This window comes from Agelaius tricolor, unplaced genomic scaffold (assembly GCF_023055355.1).
Source record: "Agelaius tricolor isolate 1412-34295 unplaced genomic scaffold, bAgeTri1.0.p SCAF_15, whole genome shotgun sequence".
Taxonomy (NCBI): domain Eukaryota; kingdom Metazoa; phylum Chordata; class Aves; order Passeriformes; family Icteridae; genus Agelaius; species Agelaius tricolor.
In genome coordinates this window covers 2,773,037-2,789,189 of record NW_027269275.1, presented here as the reverse complement: position 1 = coordinate 2,789,189, position 16,153 = coordinate 2,773,037, and the positions used below count along the sequence as shown (strand labels likewise).

Below are 16,153 nucleotides of genomic sequence, written 5' to 3'. Positions count from 1 at the left end.
TTGTTGCGCGGGGCGGGCGGGGCGGGGCTCGGGCGCTCCCGCCGGCGGCGGCGCGTGCGCGGCCCGGGGGCGGGGCCGGGATCCCCTCAGCCGCAGCCGCCATGTCCGTGGCGTTCGTGCCCGAACGGCTGCGCGGGGCGGCCGAGGTGAACCAGGACACGCTGCAGCGGGTGAGCGACACGGGGCTGGGCCGGGGCCGGGGCTGGGCCGGGGCCGGGGCCGGGGCCGGGGCTGGGCCGAGAGCGAGCCCTTCCGGGCCGCCTGGGGCAGAGCCGGCCGGGGCGGGCGGTGACGGTGTCTGTGCCGCAGCTGCTGGAGGAGAACGACCAGCTGATCCGGTGCATCGTGGAGTACCAGAACAAGGGCCGCGCCACCGACTGCGTGCAGTGAGTGACCGACGGGCGGGCAGGGCGGAGCGCGGGGGGCCAGCTGTGGGCTCCTCCTGGAGCTTTCCGGCCGCCACGAGGAAAACGCGGCTGGGCTCACGAAGGGGTTTCCCCAGAATCATTTTCAGAGACGTATTAAGCACGGATGGTCCCCGCCGCCTTGGTCAGGGTGTTTGCCCAGTGCTCCTGGGCCCGCTCTGCTCCTCCGGCCCCTGCGGGGAGGGTGCGGCTGCTCAGACCCGCCCGGCAGGCAGCTCTGAACTCCCGCTCCGCTGCGTTCTGCGGCTGTCGGGCTGCCAGCTCAGTGCCCTCCTTCCCATCGAAGCTGGGCAGTAGCACATGCTCGGCTACCGAGTGCAGCTCAGTGCCTTACAGCGGGCTTCAGAATGAGAAGAACACTAATTTTCCCCTGATTTATTATTCTAGTTTGCTTTCTTTTTCCCTAACTGCAAATACTGATTAGAGTACAGGAGTGCAAGTATGGGTAGTTGTCTAGAAAAGAACCTCTCCCAGATCCTGTGTTTCCTCCTCTCACAGGTACCAGCATATCCTGCACAGGAACCTCATTTATTTAGCTACAATTGCTGATGCCACCCCGCCCAGGACGCAGAAGCCTGTAGACTGACAGCAATACCTGGACGTGAGCAGTGCTGCTTTCAGAGGCTGTAGAAATAGTTTAGAGTCCTGCTTTGAAAACCAAGAAGGTGTGGGTTTGAAAAAAGCAGGTAAAAAATGATCTGTACTTCTGTATTTAAAATGTCAATGTAGTTTTCAGTGTAGTATTAGGCCAGCTTTTCCCCTGTTACTGTAACTAACACAGCTTAAGAATGATAATTATCACATTCCTTTTTCCCTCTGAAAAACTCAATTCAGTGTACTTCTGGGAATAGCCTGGTTGTCAAGACAGCACTATGGGAAGCAGAGCCCATTTCATGAGTCAGATTCTATAATGACAAGGGAAATGTTACTCTAGGTGACTCCTACCTCCAACATGACAAAGTTGGGCATGTGTTCCATATATAAAAGCAGTAAACTCTTGTATCCTGTATCAGAACAATTGTGCTAAATAAACTAAATATGTTCTTTGTAAGTTGCAGTATATTCTGAATTAGTAGAATACATTAGCAAAAGAGCTGCTCCGTGATTTAGTCAAACAGAAATGTTAACTTTCCTAGGACTGGTAGGATTGCCACACCACTCAGAAATTATGTCTAAGGGAGAAACCAAGCTTTTGCCCAAGTTTATTAAGGCTTTTCCTCTGTGCCTGAAATGCTCTGTGAACAAGTCAGTTCTTGCATAATCAGAACGGGTTCGTGTGTTTCCTGGGTACTGTCAGCACTGCTGGCCAGCTGCATGCATGCGTGCTCCTATCCAGTAAGGAAGAAAGTTTTGCACCCCCTGCATAGGCATTCCAGTGCCACAGTTAACACATACTAACCTAATAGCCTTGGTCACAGCAGGGAGGGGACAGATTTAAGTTTTGGCTTGCTACCATCAAAGTTACTGACTCTGATTCCTAAAAATGTGAGTATCATGATTTTGGCAATGTTTACCTGCACTACCGGTTCAAAGCCCCTGCTGAAGCATTGTCTGTACCACATTCTTCTGTGACACCACCTGAGAAAGCACCTTTAAAGATTGGACTGTGCATAAAGTTCATTTTTATATGATAGAGTCAGTAAGTAGGCAGTTGACAATTTTCAAACTGTTAAATAATCCCATGTTAATGTAATAAGATCTTTGTTTACAAACCGAAGTTACAGTTTAAGGTGCTGCTCATTTTCAGCAAGGTGCATATTTTAAACAGGTATGACCTATTAAATGTATATCTTTAATAAAGCAAATAGTTTACTTTTACAGAAGCTTTAAAATACAAACTGTACAGTTCCAGTTCAGAAGCATTAGCTATTCACAAGAAGCACTGCAATAAGGGTAAGTTAACTAAGCACCAAACCCTTGCACTTGGCAGTGTAAGTGAAGTTTAAGGGCAAGACTCATTTGCCAAGTGCAACAATTCTTAAAATTACCAGTGTTCAGAACAATCGGAAGCAAAGGACAGAGTAGCACCCACGTGGTCAAAATGCAGACAAACTTTCTTTGTGTTCACAATTCACTTATGTAGGTCCAGAAACTTGCCAGCATTTGTAATTATGAATAAACTGCAAAAACTAGAGCAATCATTTTGGCACTTGTTAGAAAAAAAGTTCAAAATTAAGTTGTTTTCATTAACTTCCATTTTGGTCTTAGTATGAATAACCAAGTAAGTACAACCAAATTTGGGGTTTAATATTAGATCTAAACAACAAGATTTAGGAAACTCGAAACCATTCATGAAGTTAAATAACCACTAACATTTTCAGTGGAAGGTTTTCAAAATTATAGTAGTACAGACCATTAACAATTTACAGACAGAAGCCACACTGATTGTGCAAAGCACATTACTGTAAAAAGTCTATGTACAGCAAACAAATCTTTGTAAACATGGTAAGTATGAAGTTTCAGAAAACATGGTGACAATATCATAAATACAGGCAACATTGGCATCCTCAAACAGCACAAAAGGTAACAATCTGGGCCTGCAAATAGAGCCCGTCACCATACAAACAAAAAAGGTGGATGGGTTTTAAATACCCAAATGTTTAATAGTTTTAGTGTTGTGTATACTTTTTATTTATATATATATATATATATATATATATAATGTATTTCTTTTTTGGTATCTTCAGATATAGATGTACTTAGTTTGTAAAACCAAAACCAAAAAATGTGCTTTATCTTCATTGAAAAATTATGTAGTTAGAACTAAGAACCCATTTTACTAGTAGTTAACATATTAGAATGATATGACTTAAGAAAAATACAAAAATAAGATTAATACTGTCAAAACTCTTATACCAGAAAATATTGTGGTTTTTAGACTCTTTCAAAGATGAAATATGAAAATTTAAATAAGCTCTAACTATATAAAGAATCTTCTGTAATCTCAATTCATATACAGTGGGATAGGTATACATATTTACCATTGTTCTTGAATTGGTAAGCACCAGTCACTCACCCCCATCCACTTTGGTTGGAAGATTATTCCTAATTCCACAGGTTCACTTAATGGCACATATTGACTGCAAATAATTACTTTATCCTTTTAAAAAAAATAATGTTCTTTTAACTAACTGCTACCCCACATTTCAGTTTTACTATCTTCTGAGCCAGCTCACAATTTTTAATCAACTGTAGCATCTGAAATAAGACTTTAAATAAATGCAAGTAGTCTCTTAGGCTTTGCTTTCACACACTGCAGGAGCACCTTGTGGAGAGTGCCTGTGGCCAAATGCAGCCATAGGACAGGGTCTGTGTGAGAGCCAGGATCCCTCTGTCCACACAGGTGTGTGAGAGCCAGGATCCCTCTGTCCACACAGGTGTGTGAGAATAGGGTCCCTCTGTCCATCCACACAGGTGTGTGAGAGCCAGGGTCCCTCTGTCCACACAGGTGTCTGGAACCAGAGTCCCTCTGTCCATCCACACATGTGTGAGAGAACCAGGGTCCCTCTGTCCATCCACACATGTGTGAGAGAACCAGAGTCCCTCTGTCCATCCACACATGTGTGAGAGAACCAGGGTCCCTCTGTCCATCCACACATGTGTGAGAGAACCAGGGTCCCTCTGTCCATCCACACATGTGTGAGAGAACCAGGGTCCCTCTGTCCACAGAGGTGTCTGGAACCAGGGTCCCTCTGTCCACACATGTGTGAGAGAACCAGGGTCCCTCTGTCCACAGAGGTGTCTGGAACCAGGGTCCCTCTGTCCACACAGCGTCTGTGTGAGAGAACCAGGGTCCCTCTGTCCACACAGGTGTGTGAGAGCCAGGGTCCCTCTGTCCACACAGGTGCCATCTATGTCAAGCAGCTCAGGTCACGTTGACACAAGGCTGAGTGCTTCTGCTGATCTTCACCTACAGGAAGGAAACTGCCACAAAACTCAGTTTTGTGACTGTTTCTGCAGCAGTTCCCAAATGAACTCGCTTGTGTAGCACAGGAAAAGCCGCTGCTGCACTTCATTGTAAAAAAGCTGCCCACAGGCTGTAATGGAGAATACAAAGGTTCTACAGCTTGTCCTTTATAAATTTAAACACAAACAGTGTTGAGCAAAGTGACCACTATATATTTGCTTCAACATATTCAATGTGTTTCAGTAAGATGTTTTAACTATAAATCTATATGAAAAATAGCTATAAAATACAGTGTTTCTTGTATGGTAGTCCTTCAGCAGTTCTTTTTAGAAAAAAAAAATGTCTTGAAAGTAAAGGCAATTACACATTTTTAAAAGCATTTCTACATCACAGTTTTGGGCTGTTTCATGTACACCAAACATATTGGCCAGCACTGTAACTCAGAATCCAAGAGTTTGTCTATCTCCCCCAGACCCCCTCAATCCCACATCGAGAGAGAAACAGGATATAGCCAGCACAGCACTGTGAATCAAAGTCATGTCATTCCATTTGGCCCTGTGCTGCACGTTCCAGTAGGAGCAGCAGTCAGTACTGGTGCAGGTAGGATGGTCTGCGCTCGTGCTTTACTGGGAAGGATTTAAAGCCCTTGTTGATCTGTTTGTGCTGGGAAGCCTGCTGGGACTGCTGCTGCTGCTGCTGCTGCTGGGCGTAGGCGAAGCTGGAGGAGAGGCCGGCGGCGGGGCCGCACTCGCTGGCCCACAGGGGCGACTGCAGCATCTGCATGGTGTCACTCCACTGGCTGACAGGGCTGCTCATGGGGTACAGGGACGTGCTCTGGCTGGGCAGCGTGCTGGGCACGGAGCACGTGTGCTGCCACGGGGCCTTGGGAGGCCACGTTTTGGTCTTGTTATCCTGAGAAAACAAAATGGGTTGGGGTGCTTTGGTTTAACAACAGAACGCTGCTGCTTTGAGACAATACTGAACGTGTCACCTTATCACCTCCTTGAGATAATATTGTCACAAGATTAGCTTATATTTGAAAGCCTGTGACCGTGTTCACAGGGGCCCAGGGATGAGGGGAGAGACAAGGATCTGACTCCATGTTTCAGAGGGCTGATTTATTATTTTATGATATATATTATATTAAAACTATACTAAAAGAATAGAAGAAAGGATTTCATCAGAAGGCTGGCTAAGAATAGAAAAGAAGGAATGATAACAAAAGCTTGTGGCTCGGACAGAGAGTCTGAGCCAGCTGACTGTGATTGGCCATTAATTAAAAACAACCACATGAGCCTACACCTGTTGCATTCCACAGCAGCAGATAACCATTGGTTACATTTTGTTCCTGAGGCCTCTCAGCTTCTCAGGAGGAAAAATCCTAAAAAAAGGATTTTTCATAAAAGATGTCTGCCAAAAGCTGAACTGATGCCTACATATAGCACTATCAATTCTTAAAATATCTGCCCATTAAAAACTATTTACTTCAGCTTGACACACAGTGGCCCCACTGAAAGGGAAAAAGTAAATGACTTCCAATTTTAATATATTCAGCTTGGTGGCTGACAAAAGCACCTCACACTATTGAGTGCAGAAGGTTTAGGTTTTCACTGCAGTAAGCAATCTGGAGGTACAGATGCTTTGCCAGTTGACTGCCTGGTGCAGAGCCACCCCAAATGGCAGCAGCAGAAGGGACTGAGCCAAGCCCCACGGAGCTCACCTGACTGCGGTCATCTGCTGCAGAGAGAAGGGGAGGCGATGGCAGCGTGCTGGGGTCCTGCTCACCACTGCTGTGTTTTCTGCCACAAAGAGAGACACATTGACTTGTTGCTTTTACATGAGCCACCCTCATTAATCTGCCACTGGCACAGATCAGTTTTCAGAAACATCTGGTTTCATGTACTTTTTGTTCAGTACAGGTAAAAGCAACAATACAGAAACTGTCAGGGACATGACAATGCAGCAGTTCATGGAGCTACAGTTTCAACATTTTTGTAGAGGTGAAAGGAACCTGGGATAGACTTTTGCCCACTTTCAAGAAATCTGCCAGAAATTGTGGTTTTTCTTCTGTTACCTGCTCTTGTGGCTAGGTTTCTCTTGATTTTTTAAAGTATCTTTTCTGAAATAGCCTTACAGATAAGACGAAACACCAGTTGAGGAAGTGAAACATCTGCTGAAGCACAGTAATTTTACTGAAAAAAAATTTTCTACCTTCAGTTTAAATTTGTGACCTAATACCTAGTTAGCAAATAGAAGCCCTTGACCACATCTGCATTCTGGAAGACTTTTTTTCTTGGATTTTTTGGTCTTTTTTGTTTGATTGGTTGGGTTTTTTTAGGAGGAGCAATTAAGGGCATGGGTTTAGATTAAAGCAGGATCTTTTATTTCATCCTTTTTGTAAAAACCCCAATCAGCATGCTCCAATCAGGCTCTCCTAGGTGAGCAGCCCTTTGCAGGTCACCTTTAGCACACCCAGCCCTTCTGCCTCCTCTCAGTGCCCAGCTTTAGCTCTGGATGTTGTCAGGCCCTGACCTACAGAGCCCTGCTCTTCCTACAAGTGACAGCAGACAGCAGCAGTACTGTTACTTCAGCTGAGGTTTTGCTCAGTGAAGAACCCTTTTTGGACACTTTCTTCTGCCCTTTAGAGCACTACATAAACCACAGGCTTTTCTTCCTGCTCTAGGATCAGTCTCTAGCTATCTACTGGCTTGGCATGTTAAGTCACCCTTATGTGTTTGCTTTCCTTCTCTGCTTTTTTTTTTTTTTTTAATACAAGTAATACAATAATAAATACAAGTCACATTTTTTCTGTGACTGTTTATGAGATGGTTCTTTCCCATTAATTTCAATTTAACATTTACTGAAGCTCAATTTTTGTTCCCTCCCAATGAAGTCTTGGCTAAGTGTAAAGATTCAGGAAGTAGCTACTCTTATTCCTTTCTGGTAATGCATACAAAAATAGCTATCCAGGTAGAATCTGTGAGAAACTGGCACTGACTTTTCTTTCATTCACCAAAAAGCAGACAGACAATCTTGTATCCATGTATTGACTCCAAATTACTCTGTGACTGTAAACAAATATTTGGCCACTTATTTCATTTTTATAAAAGACCGAAAAATAGTTTGAGAGAACAATTCCAGATTGGAATTGGGTTGGTATTCATGCTTCATCTTGTGCCTTTTGTTACTATTGTTCTGACTACCCTCTGCTGTGCAATCACTGAGGTTCCACCGAGCCTCCAGCCCTTTAGAAAAGCAGAATTGCTGTAATTCACACCACTGACAGAAGTGGCCTGTTCATAGCTGAAAATCCTGGCTTGGTTTTTCCATTACTGAAATTATTTACAAAGGCAATTTGGCCTTCTCTTCCTACTGTGAGAAGCAGAGGACGAAGCAGGGGTGGGTTTCCCACTCCCAGAACAGCAGCAGCAGCCGAGCTGAGAGGTGCACACCAGGTTAGCAGCAGCTTCTCCCAGTGCCACGGGCTGCAGCCAAGGCACCCAAACCCACCACGGCAGGCACGGCCCAGCTGCAGGCAGGCACTCCACAGAACCAGGGAGGATCTCATAAAGCTGCAGGAAGCAGCATCTCATGCTACTCTCATGCAAGAAGGAAAGCACCAGGTCTTTCCTAGCCATAGGGAGCCTCAGTGAAGGGCTGGCTGTTTGCACAGAGATGGTTTGTACCAGGAGAAAGCTGCTAATACAGCTCACATCACCAGTGTAGCACACAAACTCATCTTTGTGCAGACTTGTCTCATTTCCAGGAATTTCCTTTGCTACTCAAATGAAATCACATATAAACAAAAGGAATCTTCCAAAGTGGTCCATGTCTGTTCATTTTGCTCACCTCCTCTGCTTTACAGCAGCAACAAGGTCTGGCCCTGAGAACATGGAGAACAAACTGTCTCCGTTAGCTGAGGAGGTCTCATCACTTGAGCTGGCAGAGTCCCCTTGAGTACCAGACCAGCTGTTTGTCACATCACTGCAAGACAGAAATTGTATTAGTCCTTGTATTTACTGTGCCCGGCCCAGACTATGTGGCACAGTTGTGCTGAATCTTTGTCCCAGGTGATACCTCAGAGCACAACATTGCAGCACTTGGTAAAACAGTAATACAAGTACTTTCACTGGTTCTGAGTGGTCACATTAACTGCTCTGTCTGTTACAGCCTCTTTAGATCTATTTAACTACAATAATTATACCAATTAGAAGCACCTCTTCTGTTCAGGAAGGAGAAACAAGTGATGCTTGGGTTTGGAATCATTAAGTACTTGACTTTTTCACTGCCAAACTGAGCTAGAACACATTTCCATACTGGTTTTACACTAGAGACTCACTGCTCTTACATTATGGACAAATAGAGAATCTTGAAACACTTCGTGTGTCGTAAATAGTTATGATTTGGGAGATATTAAAAACTACAAATGTACCTGCTGTAAGGTACCTGCCTTTTAGTAGCAGGATTAAGTGGCTAAAATCTGGAAAACCAAATTCAATCAGGCACCACAACTTTGATAGCATCACTTTTCATCAAAACTAGGTCTTAAAGCTGTTTTCAAAGTACACAAAGAAAACTCTCCTGAATACATCTGTGCTATAGATTCCTTATTTCCTCTGTTGGGAGTCCCAGTCAGTCTCCATGCCACTCCAAGGATGACATCAGGCATGTCAGTGCCTTGGGATCAGCAAAGCAGGCAGGGCCACATTGCTCCTCTGAACAGTGAAGTGCAACTTTCACAGATGCAGCAACAACTGAAAAACCCCCAGTATTCCCACATTCTGCCAAGTCTGGGTGCAAAACCAAGTTCCACAATAAACCATGCAGCCTGTGCAGTTCTTACCCCTCTGTGAAATAGTCAGGGAAGGGCCAGGTTTTGTGGGGATCATCAGGAAGGGGCCAGTTGCTGCGCGCGGTGCTCGGGCGCCGGACGTGCTGCGCTTGCCTCTTCTGTTGCATAGCCTGGTTCACCCCAGCCACATAGCGAGCAAACTCTGGATCAGAGCCAACTGAAGGAAAGAAACAACAAATCACTGCTGACACTCAGCTATTTCTGCTGCACTTCAGTGCTTCGGGTCTGACCATACCCCACACCACAGAAATCCCCTCCCTGATGATAAATGGCAGCCAGCAGTGCATGGGTCTACATGGAGCAGTGGAGAACCCTGAACAGGAAATGTTTCCAAAGATGAGACACACAGCATCCAGGGTGGGTAATAATTATCACATGGGAGTACACCTGCCCCTTGCATTGCATCAGGGAAACCGTGTTTGTACTATGATCCTGTCTGTGCTGAAAGGTCCAGTATCAGAGACACTGATGAAATGGACACTGCACATTTCTGCACACATGTGAAAAAGAGCAGAACAGCTACTGTAGCTGATACCAGAGTGCAACATGGTTTCCAGCTATGTTGTGATCCTGCTTGGATCATACTAGAACACAGAACACAGAGCACCAAAACTGCCTCAGTCCTATAAGGATGAGACAATTCTGGAAACATTCTGATTCTGATTACAAAATATTTCAGAATAAGAATTATATTTACAGAAAAAAAACGAGTAATTTAAAAATTCTTCCATTCTCAACATGCTTTTTGTGTCCCAAGTATCCAATAAGGAATAAGCACAGTCTTGAGCAGACACAGCAAAAGCCTTAATCCAAAAGTGTTTCAAATGCTCCATTGATCAGAGCAAGCAATTGCTGTATTCAAAAGGCTGCTGATAATGAGTCACTAACTGAGTCTCCACAGCTTCTCTTTCTTTTGCCTCTTTCTTCTTCCCTGAGAAAAAAACTTGGCAATCTGACTGGATTTCTGGAAAATGTCTAGACTACATGCACAGTGATTGCAGTGGGAAGCACTGAGCTGCTGGCTTGCCAGTCTCAGCTGGAGATGGAGATGAAGAACATCCAGCAATCCTGCACAGCTCACAAAGCAGAGACCTTGCATCTGACAGCTCCCTACATTCAATCCTGCATTTAGAGGTTGTGTTTCCTTGTTCTCCTTTGACACATCCAGAAAAGACCTCCACAATGTTTTGCTGAATGCAAATTAAATAGACAGTGAAGAAAACTTTGTTTCTCTGCCTCCTTTACTAAGCAAGGGCTATCTGAGAGCTATCTAGGAACAAAACATCCCCAGTGGTGCTTGTTCTCCCTCTGAAATACCTTTATGTCTATTTAAGATGAGGCTGGAAGCCAGACAGTTCCTCAGATCTAAGAACAGAGTCTAGATGGATTCTGAAGGATATCCAGGCTTTTTTACCTGTGGACAGCATTAAGTTCTAAAGTGCTGGTATATTCAAAATAGAAGCTTGTGGTAATTTTTACCTCACTGAAAACATCAGGTGAGCAGGTTTTTATCAGATAGCAAAAGATTGGAGTTACCAACATTCCTTCTATTATGAAGTTCTTATTGCAACATTCCTTCATCAGGTTCTTAGTGATGACTAAGTACTACAAAATACATTGTTGGGACTAGTTAGGTCCTTAACATGAAAAGCCATAAATTTCAATTTTATAAATTCTTAATCAGCAGTTTTGCATCTGAAGAGAGACATCATTTTCAGACTCAAAGTATTTATCAAGAAAGTAATGTGTTTTGTTTCAAATGAGAAATGTCCAGTCCTAGGAAACCCTGGAAATGAAAAACAGTGTTCTGGTTTACAGCTTTTTGTACAACACTAAAGCTTAAAATGTAAATTTCTACACCACAGCTCAACCTGGCAAGTTCTATGAAGAAAAGTTCTTTCTAGTGGAAGAGTATTCAGTCGGAAGGATTTTTGTTTGGTTTTGGTTTTTTAAATGCCGGATCTGTGAAAAATTCTGGTTTTACTTATCACTACAACTGCAGCAGTGTGTATCCTAATCCACTGAGCACCATTTATGGACCTTGAGTAAGTCACCCTCTCCAAGCACCACTTTCTGCGTCCTTGACATTCATCAAATGGAACAACACAAGCAGTTTTTTGTACAGCTAAAGGAAAATACTACAGAAAGAGAATGGATTTAAAATGCTGAGAATACCAGTCCTTTGCATACCTGCTTTCTTTTCCCTCCACACACATGGACTTAGTGCTTGCTGAGAATAATTTTGTCCTTCCTTAGAGGCTGTGATAATCCTTAAGTCTATACCCTCAGTCTGTTTAACTAAGATGATGCTAATTCAGACTTACAGTTATTAAGCAACAACGTAACTATGGTGGCTACTTTTGCCATAGAAACTCCACTAATTAATCAAGGAAGTTGACAAGATAACTATCATAATTATGAGTCAAAGGAGCTGGTTTAAGACACCCACACATTCCAAACACAGACGAGTGCAAATGAGCCCGGGAAACTGAGCCCTGCTTTGATGAAAGGTTTCCCTGTTCTCTGCTCCTCCCTCAGGCAGCTGCCATAAATGCACACTCCAACATTCCTGCAGCTGTGTTCCAGGCCAACAGAAGTCACATTTACAAGGCAGCAGCTGTGTAAGTTGTTCTTAATACCACCATCAGAATCACACAATCACAGAATACTCTGAGTTGAAAGAGACCCACAAGGATCATCCAGTCCAGCTCTCAAGTCAATGACCCACATGGGGATTCATCTCCTCTTAAATTCCACAGTCAGTTTCTTGGTCTGGAGATATTTATGACTCTAAAATTTTATCTTAATTAATCTGTATTTACAATTTATTGGTGGTCCAAACACATGTGGCAAACCTCATGGCACTTGCTCTTTAGTCTCTAATCCTTTGACATCCAAACTTTTCACTGCAGAACCTACAGCTGTGGAACAGGAACCAGTTTGACTCCCAGGGAATTGGGGAGCAATGCAGGGAAAATGTGGGGATATGGGAAAGATGCAACCCAGCTGTACCTCCGGGTTATAGGAAGAATAATTTTGAGGAGAGGGAACACACCTGAGTTCAAGAGTTTGTTTTAAACAATTTTACAAACTAAGTATAGGAAGAACATCATCTGTAAGTATCTTTTCAGTACTCTGGTGTGCTCCATATAGGAAAGGTCAGACTACCACAGCTGGGACAAGAAACAAGGAATTGGTTCCCATGCTTATTAATGAGAGTTTTAAGATCACCTCCTGTTAAAAAAGCAAATTAGCACACACACAAATCCCTGCTTGCACTGGTCAGCACCCTTACATCCAGTGGGCAGCACAGGGAAATGACAGTTATTGCCAGCAATATTCACAGTAGTCTTTTACAAAGAACCCTCACAAAAAGCATAATAAAGGAAAAGACACACACCTGCAGGGTCAAAAGGTAGGATTTCTCCCAGCATCCCAAACACTCCATCAGTTTGGTCACGATTTGGCCACGTGTTGTTTCTAGGTCCTTGTGGTTTCTGTCCTAACATCTCTGCCATCATATTGTCCATATAGCTGCTCACAAGACCCAAGCTGTACAAATCAGAGCTTAAATCTGAAAAACCAGGATTGTTCCATTGATTTATATGAGACAACCCAGCTCCAACAGCCGGAGCTTGCTGCTGTGAAGAGTTACTGAGCCATTTGGCAGGTACACGTTGCTGTGGTCCAATAGGTTGAAGCAGGTGTTGGTAATACTGCATTTGCTGCTTTTGGGACTGCTGCTGGGACAAGCCTTGCTGAGGAGGGTGCAGCGGGGCATGAGACACAGACTGCGGCTGCTGTTGAACTGCTCCCGACTTCTGTTCTGCTGCTGTAGAGGATGCAACAGAGTTCCTTCTTTTCACCAGCGGAGAAGTCTGCTGGGATTTGCCCATGTTAAAACCAGACAAGAAATCTATAACATCCTGCATTTCTTGGTCAGTTGGTAAATTCATACCTTTGTCATCCTTGCCATCATCTGGTTTGAAGAAGCTGTCCCGCCTCTCCACGAGGAAGCCGTTGGCCAGCGGGTTGCTGGTGCTCTGCGCTGCCTGCAGGGCATCGGCGCTCCGAGGGAAGCTCCCCATGTTCAGGATGTTCTGCAGCCGTGCGTCCATGCTCGTGGGCATTTTAGCTTTCTCCTCTGAGCTGGAACTTATGAAGACGTTTTTGGAAGGTGTATTGGGGATTGAGTAACTTCCTGTGTTACTTGTACTAGCGCAGGAAGTTTTTTTTGTAAACCGTGAAGTCAGTTTGGAGAATGTCTTTTGCAGCCCCCCTGAAGATTTGCTTCCATTCCCCGGTGGCATGTCAACCTGGCTCCCAAATTCTGAGATTTCACGCTGTAACTGGATCTGAATACAAGGCAAAGCTTGCTCCCTGCATCAACAAAAAACATGTATATCAAACCACCTAATACATAACTGGGTTTGGACTTTGGGGAGAATGTGTATTGCAGTAATAGCTCGAGAAAGAAACAACACCAAAGACTGCCAAGTCCACCAGCTATTTCTTATGGTAACAAAGTAAATTATTCTTCATATTTGCAATACTTTCCACTCCTTAAATTTTAGTTGTGCTTCAAGACCTCAATGGAGACCAATTTAATGTAAATGAAGTGCTTTTGTAAGAGAGAAGCAAATACTTTTAAACCCTTAGATATGCTGCTAGTTTGGTTTTAAGCAGTCTCCTGTATCTCTGGATGTACCCAGAAGGCATCTGTGGGGATTAAGTGTCTCACTCTCAGTCTGACTCCTGTTTTCCCCTTCTGATGAGATGGCACTGTCAAACCCCTCAGCACAAATTATTCAACAACAGCTTAGTTTGAACTAGAAAAGAGATGTACCTTCCTTCCTTCCACCTGTGTATATCAAACACAGCAGTATAGAGCACATCCACCAGCCCCAAAGTCTTCTCTGGATCCAGACTCCTCTGTAGCAAAGACATTGTTGCTGGATCTTCTTTCAGACACCTGTCATCATCAAGTTTAAATTAGAAATCAAAATGCTTATTTTTTTACATTAAACAATTCTACCACATCAGTCAGAATACTGAAGGCCAATTGCTGCACTCCTGCAGAACGACCTGGGAATGCCTGGTGGTTGCTGGGGCATTCTAGCTCTGCTTGCTGTGGAACAGAGCTAACCTAACTGTGAGGTTCAGCAGTACAGTGTACTGAAATCATCACTGACATGAGCTCTTCAACAGGCACAGCAACAAACACAGAACACACAGCAAACCTTTCTGGAACAGGGCAGGAGCCTGACACAGCCCCACACACGCCAGGAGCCTGAGTGGGGCAGGGTCCGCGCGGTGACGGCTCCGAACCTCCCGTGATGGCTCACAGATCTCAGTGATGGCTCACAGATCTCAGTGATGGCTCACAGATCTCAGTGATGGCTCACAGATCTCAGTGATGGCTCACACACCCCAGTGATGGCTCACAGATCTCAGTGATGGCTCACACACCCCAGTGATAGCTCACACATCCCAGTGATGGCTCACACACCCCAGTGATGGCTCACACATCCCAGCCATGGCTCACACATCCCAGCCATGGCTCACACATCCCAGTGATGGCTCACACACCCCAGCCATGGCTCACACATCCCAGTGATGGCTCACACACCCCAGTGATGGCTCACACACCCCAGTGATGGCTCACAGATCTCAGTGATGGCTCACAGATCTCAGTGATGGCTCACACACCCCAGTGATGGCTCACACATCCCAGTGATGGCTCACACATCCCAATGATGGCTCACACACCCCAGTGATGGCTCACACATCCCAATGATGGCTCACACATCCCAGTGATGGCTCACACACCCCAGTGATGGCTCACACATCCCAGTGATGGCTCACACATCCCAATGATGGCTCACACATCCCAGTGATGGCTCACACACCCCAGCGATGGCTCACACATCCCAGCGATGGCTCACACATCCCAGCCATGGCTCACACATCCCAGCCATGGCTCACACATCCCAGCCATGGCTCACACATCCCAGCCATGGCTCACACATCCCAATGATGGCTCACACATCCCCCAGTGTGGGCCGGGGGTCCCTGAGCTCCACCGGGGCTCGGTACGTGCCCCCCGCGGTACCGCCCAGCGCCAGCAGGCGGCGCTGCCCCCAACAGCGAGCCACGGACAGCAGGGACAGACCGGAGCTTGGGACACGGACAGACAGACAGACACATACACAGACACATACACAGACACACATACACAGACACACACTCGCTCCTTCCTTGTTCCCCTCCCCTCGGGACACTCCTTCCTTTCTTCCTTCCCCCGCAAACAGCACCATACACGTATGCACACATTCCTTTCCTTTCCCTTCCTTTTTCCTTTCCTTCGGACACAGCACCAGGTCATACACCATACATGCATGCACACATACATTCCTTCCTTTCCTCCTTCCCCGGGGACACAGCACCGGGGCTCTGCTTCCTCCCTTCCTTCCCCCAGGACACAGCACCAGGGCTCTCCTTCCTTCCTCCCCTGCCCCAGGACACAGCACCGGGGCTCTCCTTCCTTCCTTCCTTCCTTCCTTCCTTCCTTCCTTCCTTCCTTCCTTCTCCCAGGACACAGCACCGGGGCTCTGCTTCCTCCCTTCCCCCAGGACACAGCACCAGGGCTCTCCTTCCTTCCTCTCTTCCCCCAGGACACAGCACCAGGGCTCTCCTTCCTTCCTTCCTTCCCCCAGGACACAGCACCAGGGCTCTCCTTCCTTCCTCCCCTTCCCAGGACAAGCACCAGGGCTCTCCTTCCTTTCCTCCTTCCCCCAGGACACAGCACCAGGGCTCTCCTTCCTTCCTTCCCCCAGGACACAGCACCAGGGCTCTCCTCCCCCGGCTGTGCCAGCAGCCCCATTAGGAACAGGCTGCCTCTGTATGGAGTCCAGTGAACCAAATGTGTTGTACTGAAACTCCTAAGAGTGCCTCCTTCCCAGTTGCCTC

At 45.6% G+C, this 16,153-nt stretch overlaps 2 protein-coding genes across 4 annotated transcripts in view; one reads left to right on the top strand and one right to left on the bottom strand.

Annotated features, from left to right (window-relative positions):
- Positions 1 to 24: 24 nt before the first annotated feature.
- On the top strand, positions 25 to 1,476 carry SS18L2 (SS18 like 2). The gene is made up of 3 exons (XM_071440228.1): positions 25 to 170; positions 310 to 386; positions 924 to 1,476. The coding sequence occupies exons 1-3, from the start codon at positions 102 to 104 to the stop codon at positions 1,009 to 1,011; spliced, it is 234 nt and encodes a 77-aa protein (XP_071296329.1). The 5' UTR covers positions 25 to 101; the 3' UTR covers positions 1,012 to 1,476.
- Positions 1,477 to 2,196: 720 nt separating this feature from the next.
- GARRE1 (granule associated Rac and RHOG effector 1) overlaps positions 2,197 to 16,153 on the bottom strand; it is a 60,707-nt gene continuing 46,750 nt past the window's right edge. For all 3 annotated transcript variants that reach the window (XM_071440221.1, XM_071440223.1, XM_071440222.1), the window contains exons 9-14: positions 14,031 to 14,156; positions 12,585 to 13,564; positions 9,176 to 9,341; positions 8,182 to 8,316; positions 6,053 to 6,131; positions 2,197 to 5,244 (exon numbers count right to left, since the gene is read on the bottom strand). In XM_071440221.1, coding sequence (XP_071296322.1) covers positions 4,918 to 5,244; positions 6,053 to 6,131; positions 8,182 to 8,316; positions 9,176 to 9,341; positions 12,585 to 13,564; positions 14,031 to 14,156 — 1,813 coding nt within the window. In that variant the 3' untranslated portion in view covers positions 2,197 to 4,917. The remainder of the gene's footprint in view (positions 5,245 to 6,052; positions 6,132 to 8,181; positions 8,317 to 9,175; positions 9,342 to 12,584; positions 13,565 to 14,030; positions 14,157 to 16,153) is intronic.

Excerpts from the sequence above, each read along its gene's own strand:
- SS18L2 (XM_071440228.1), top strand. The coding sequence starts at position 102 with ATGTCCGTGGCGTTCGTGCCCGAACGGCTGCGCGGGGCGGCCGAGGTG. Across the intron at positions 171-309 it reads ACCAGGACACGCTGCAGCGG|CTGCTGGAGGAGAACGACCA; the intron begins GTGAGCGACACG and ends TCTGTGCCGCAG. Across the intron at positions 387-923 it reads CGCGCCACCGACTGCGTGCA|GTACCAGCATATCCTGCACA; the intron begins GTGAGTGACCGA and ends CTCCTCTCACAG.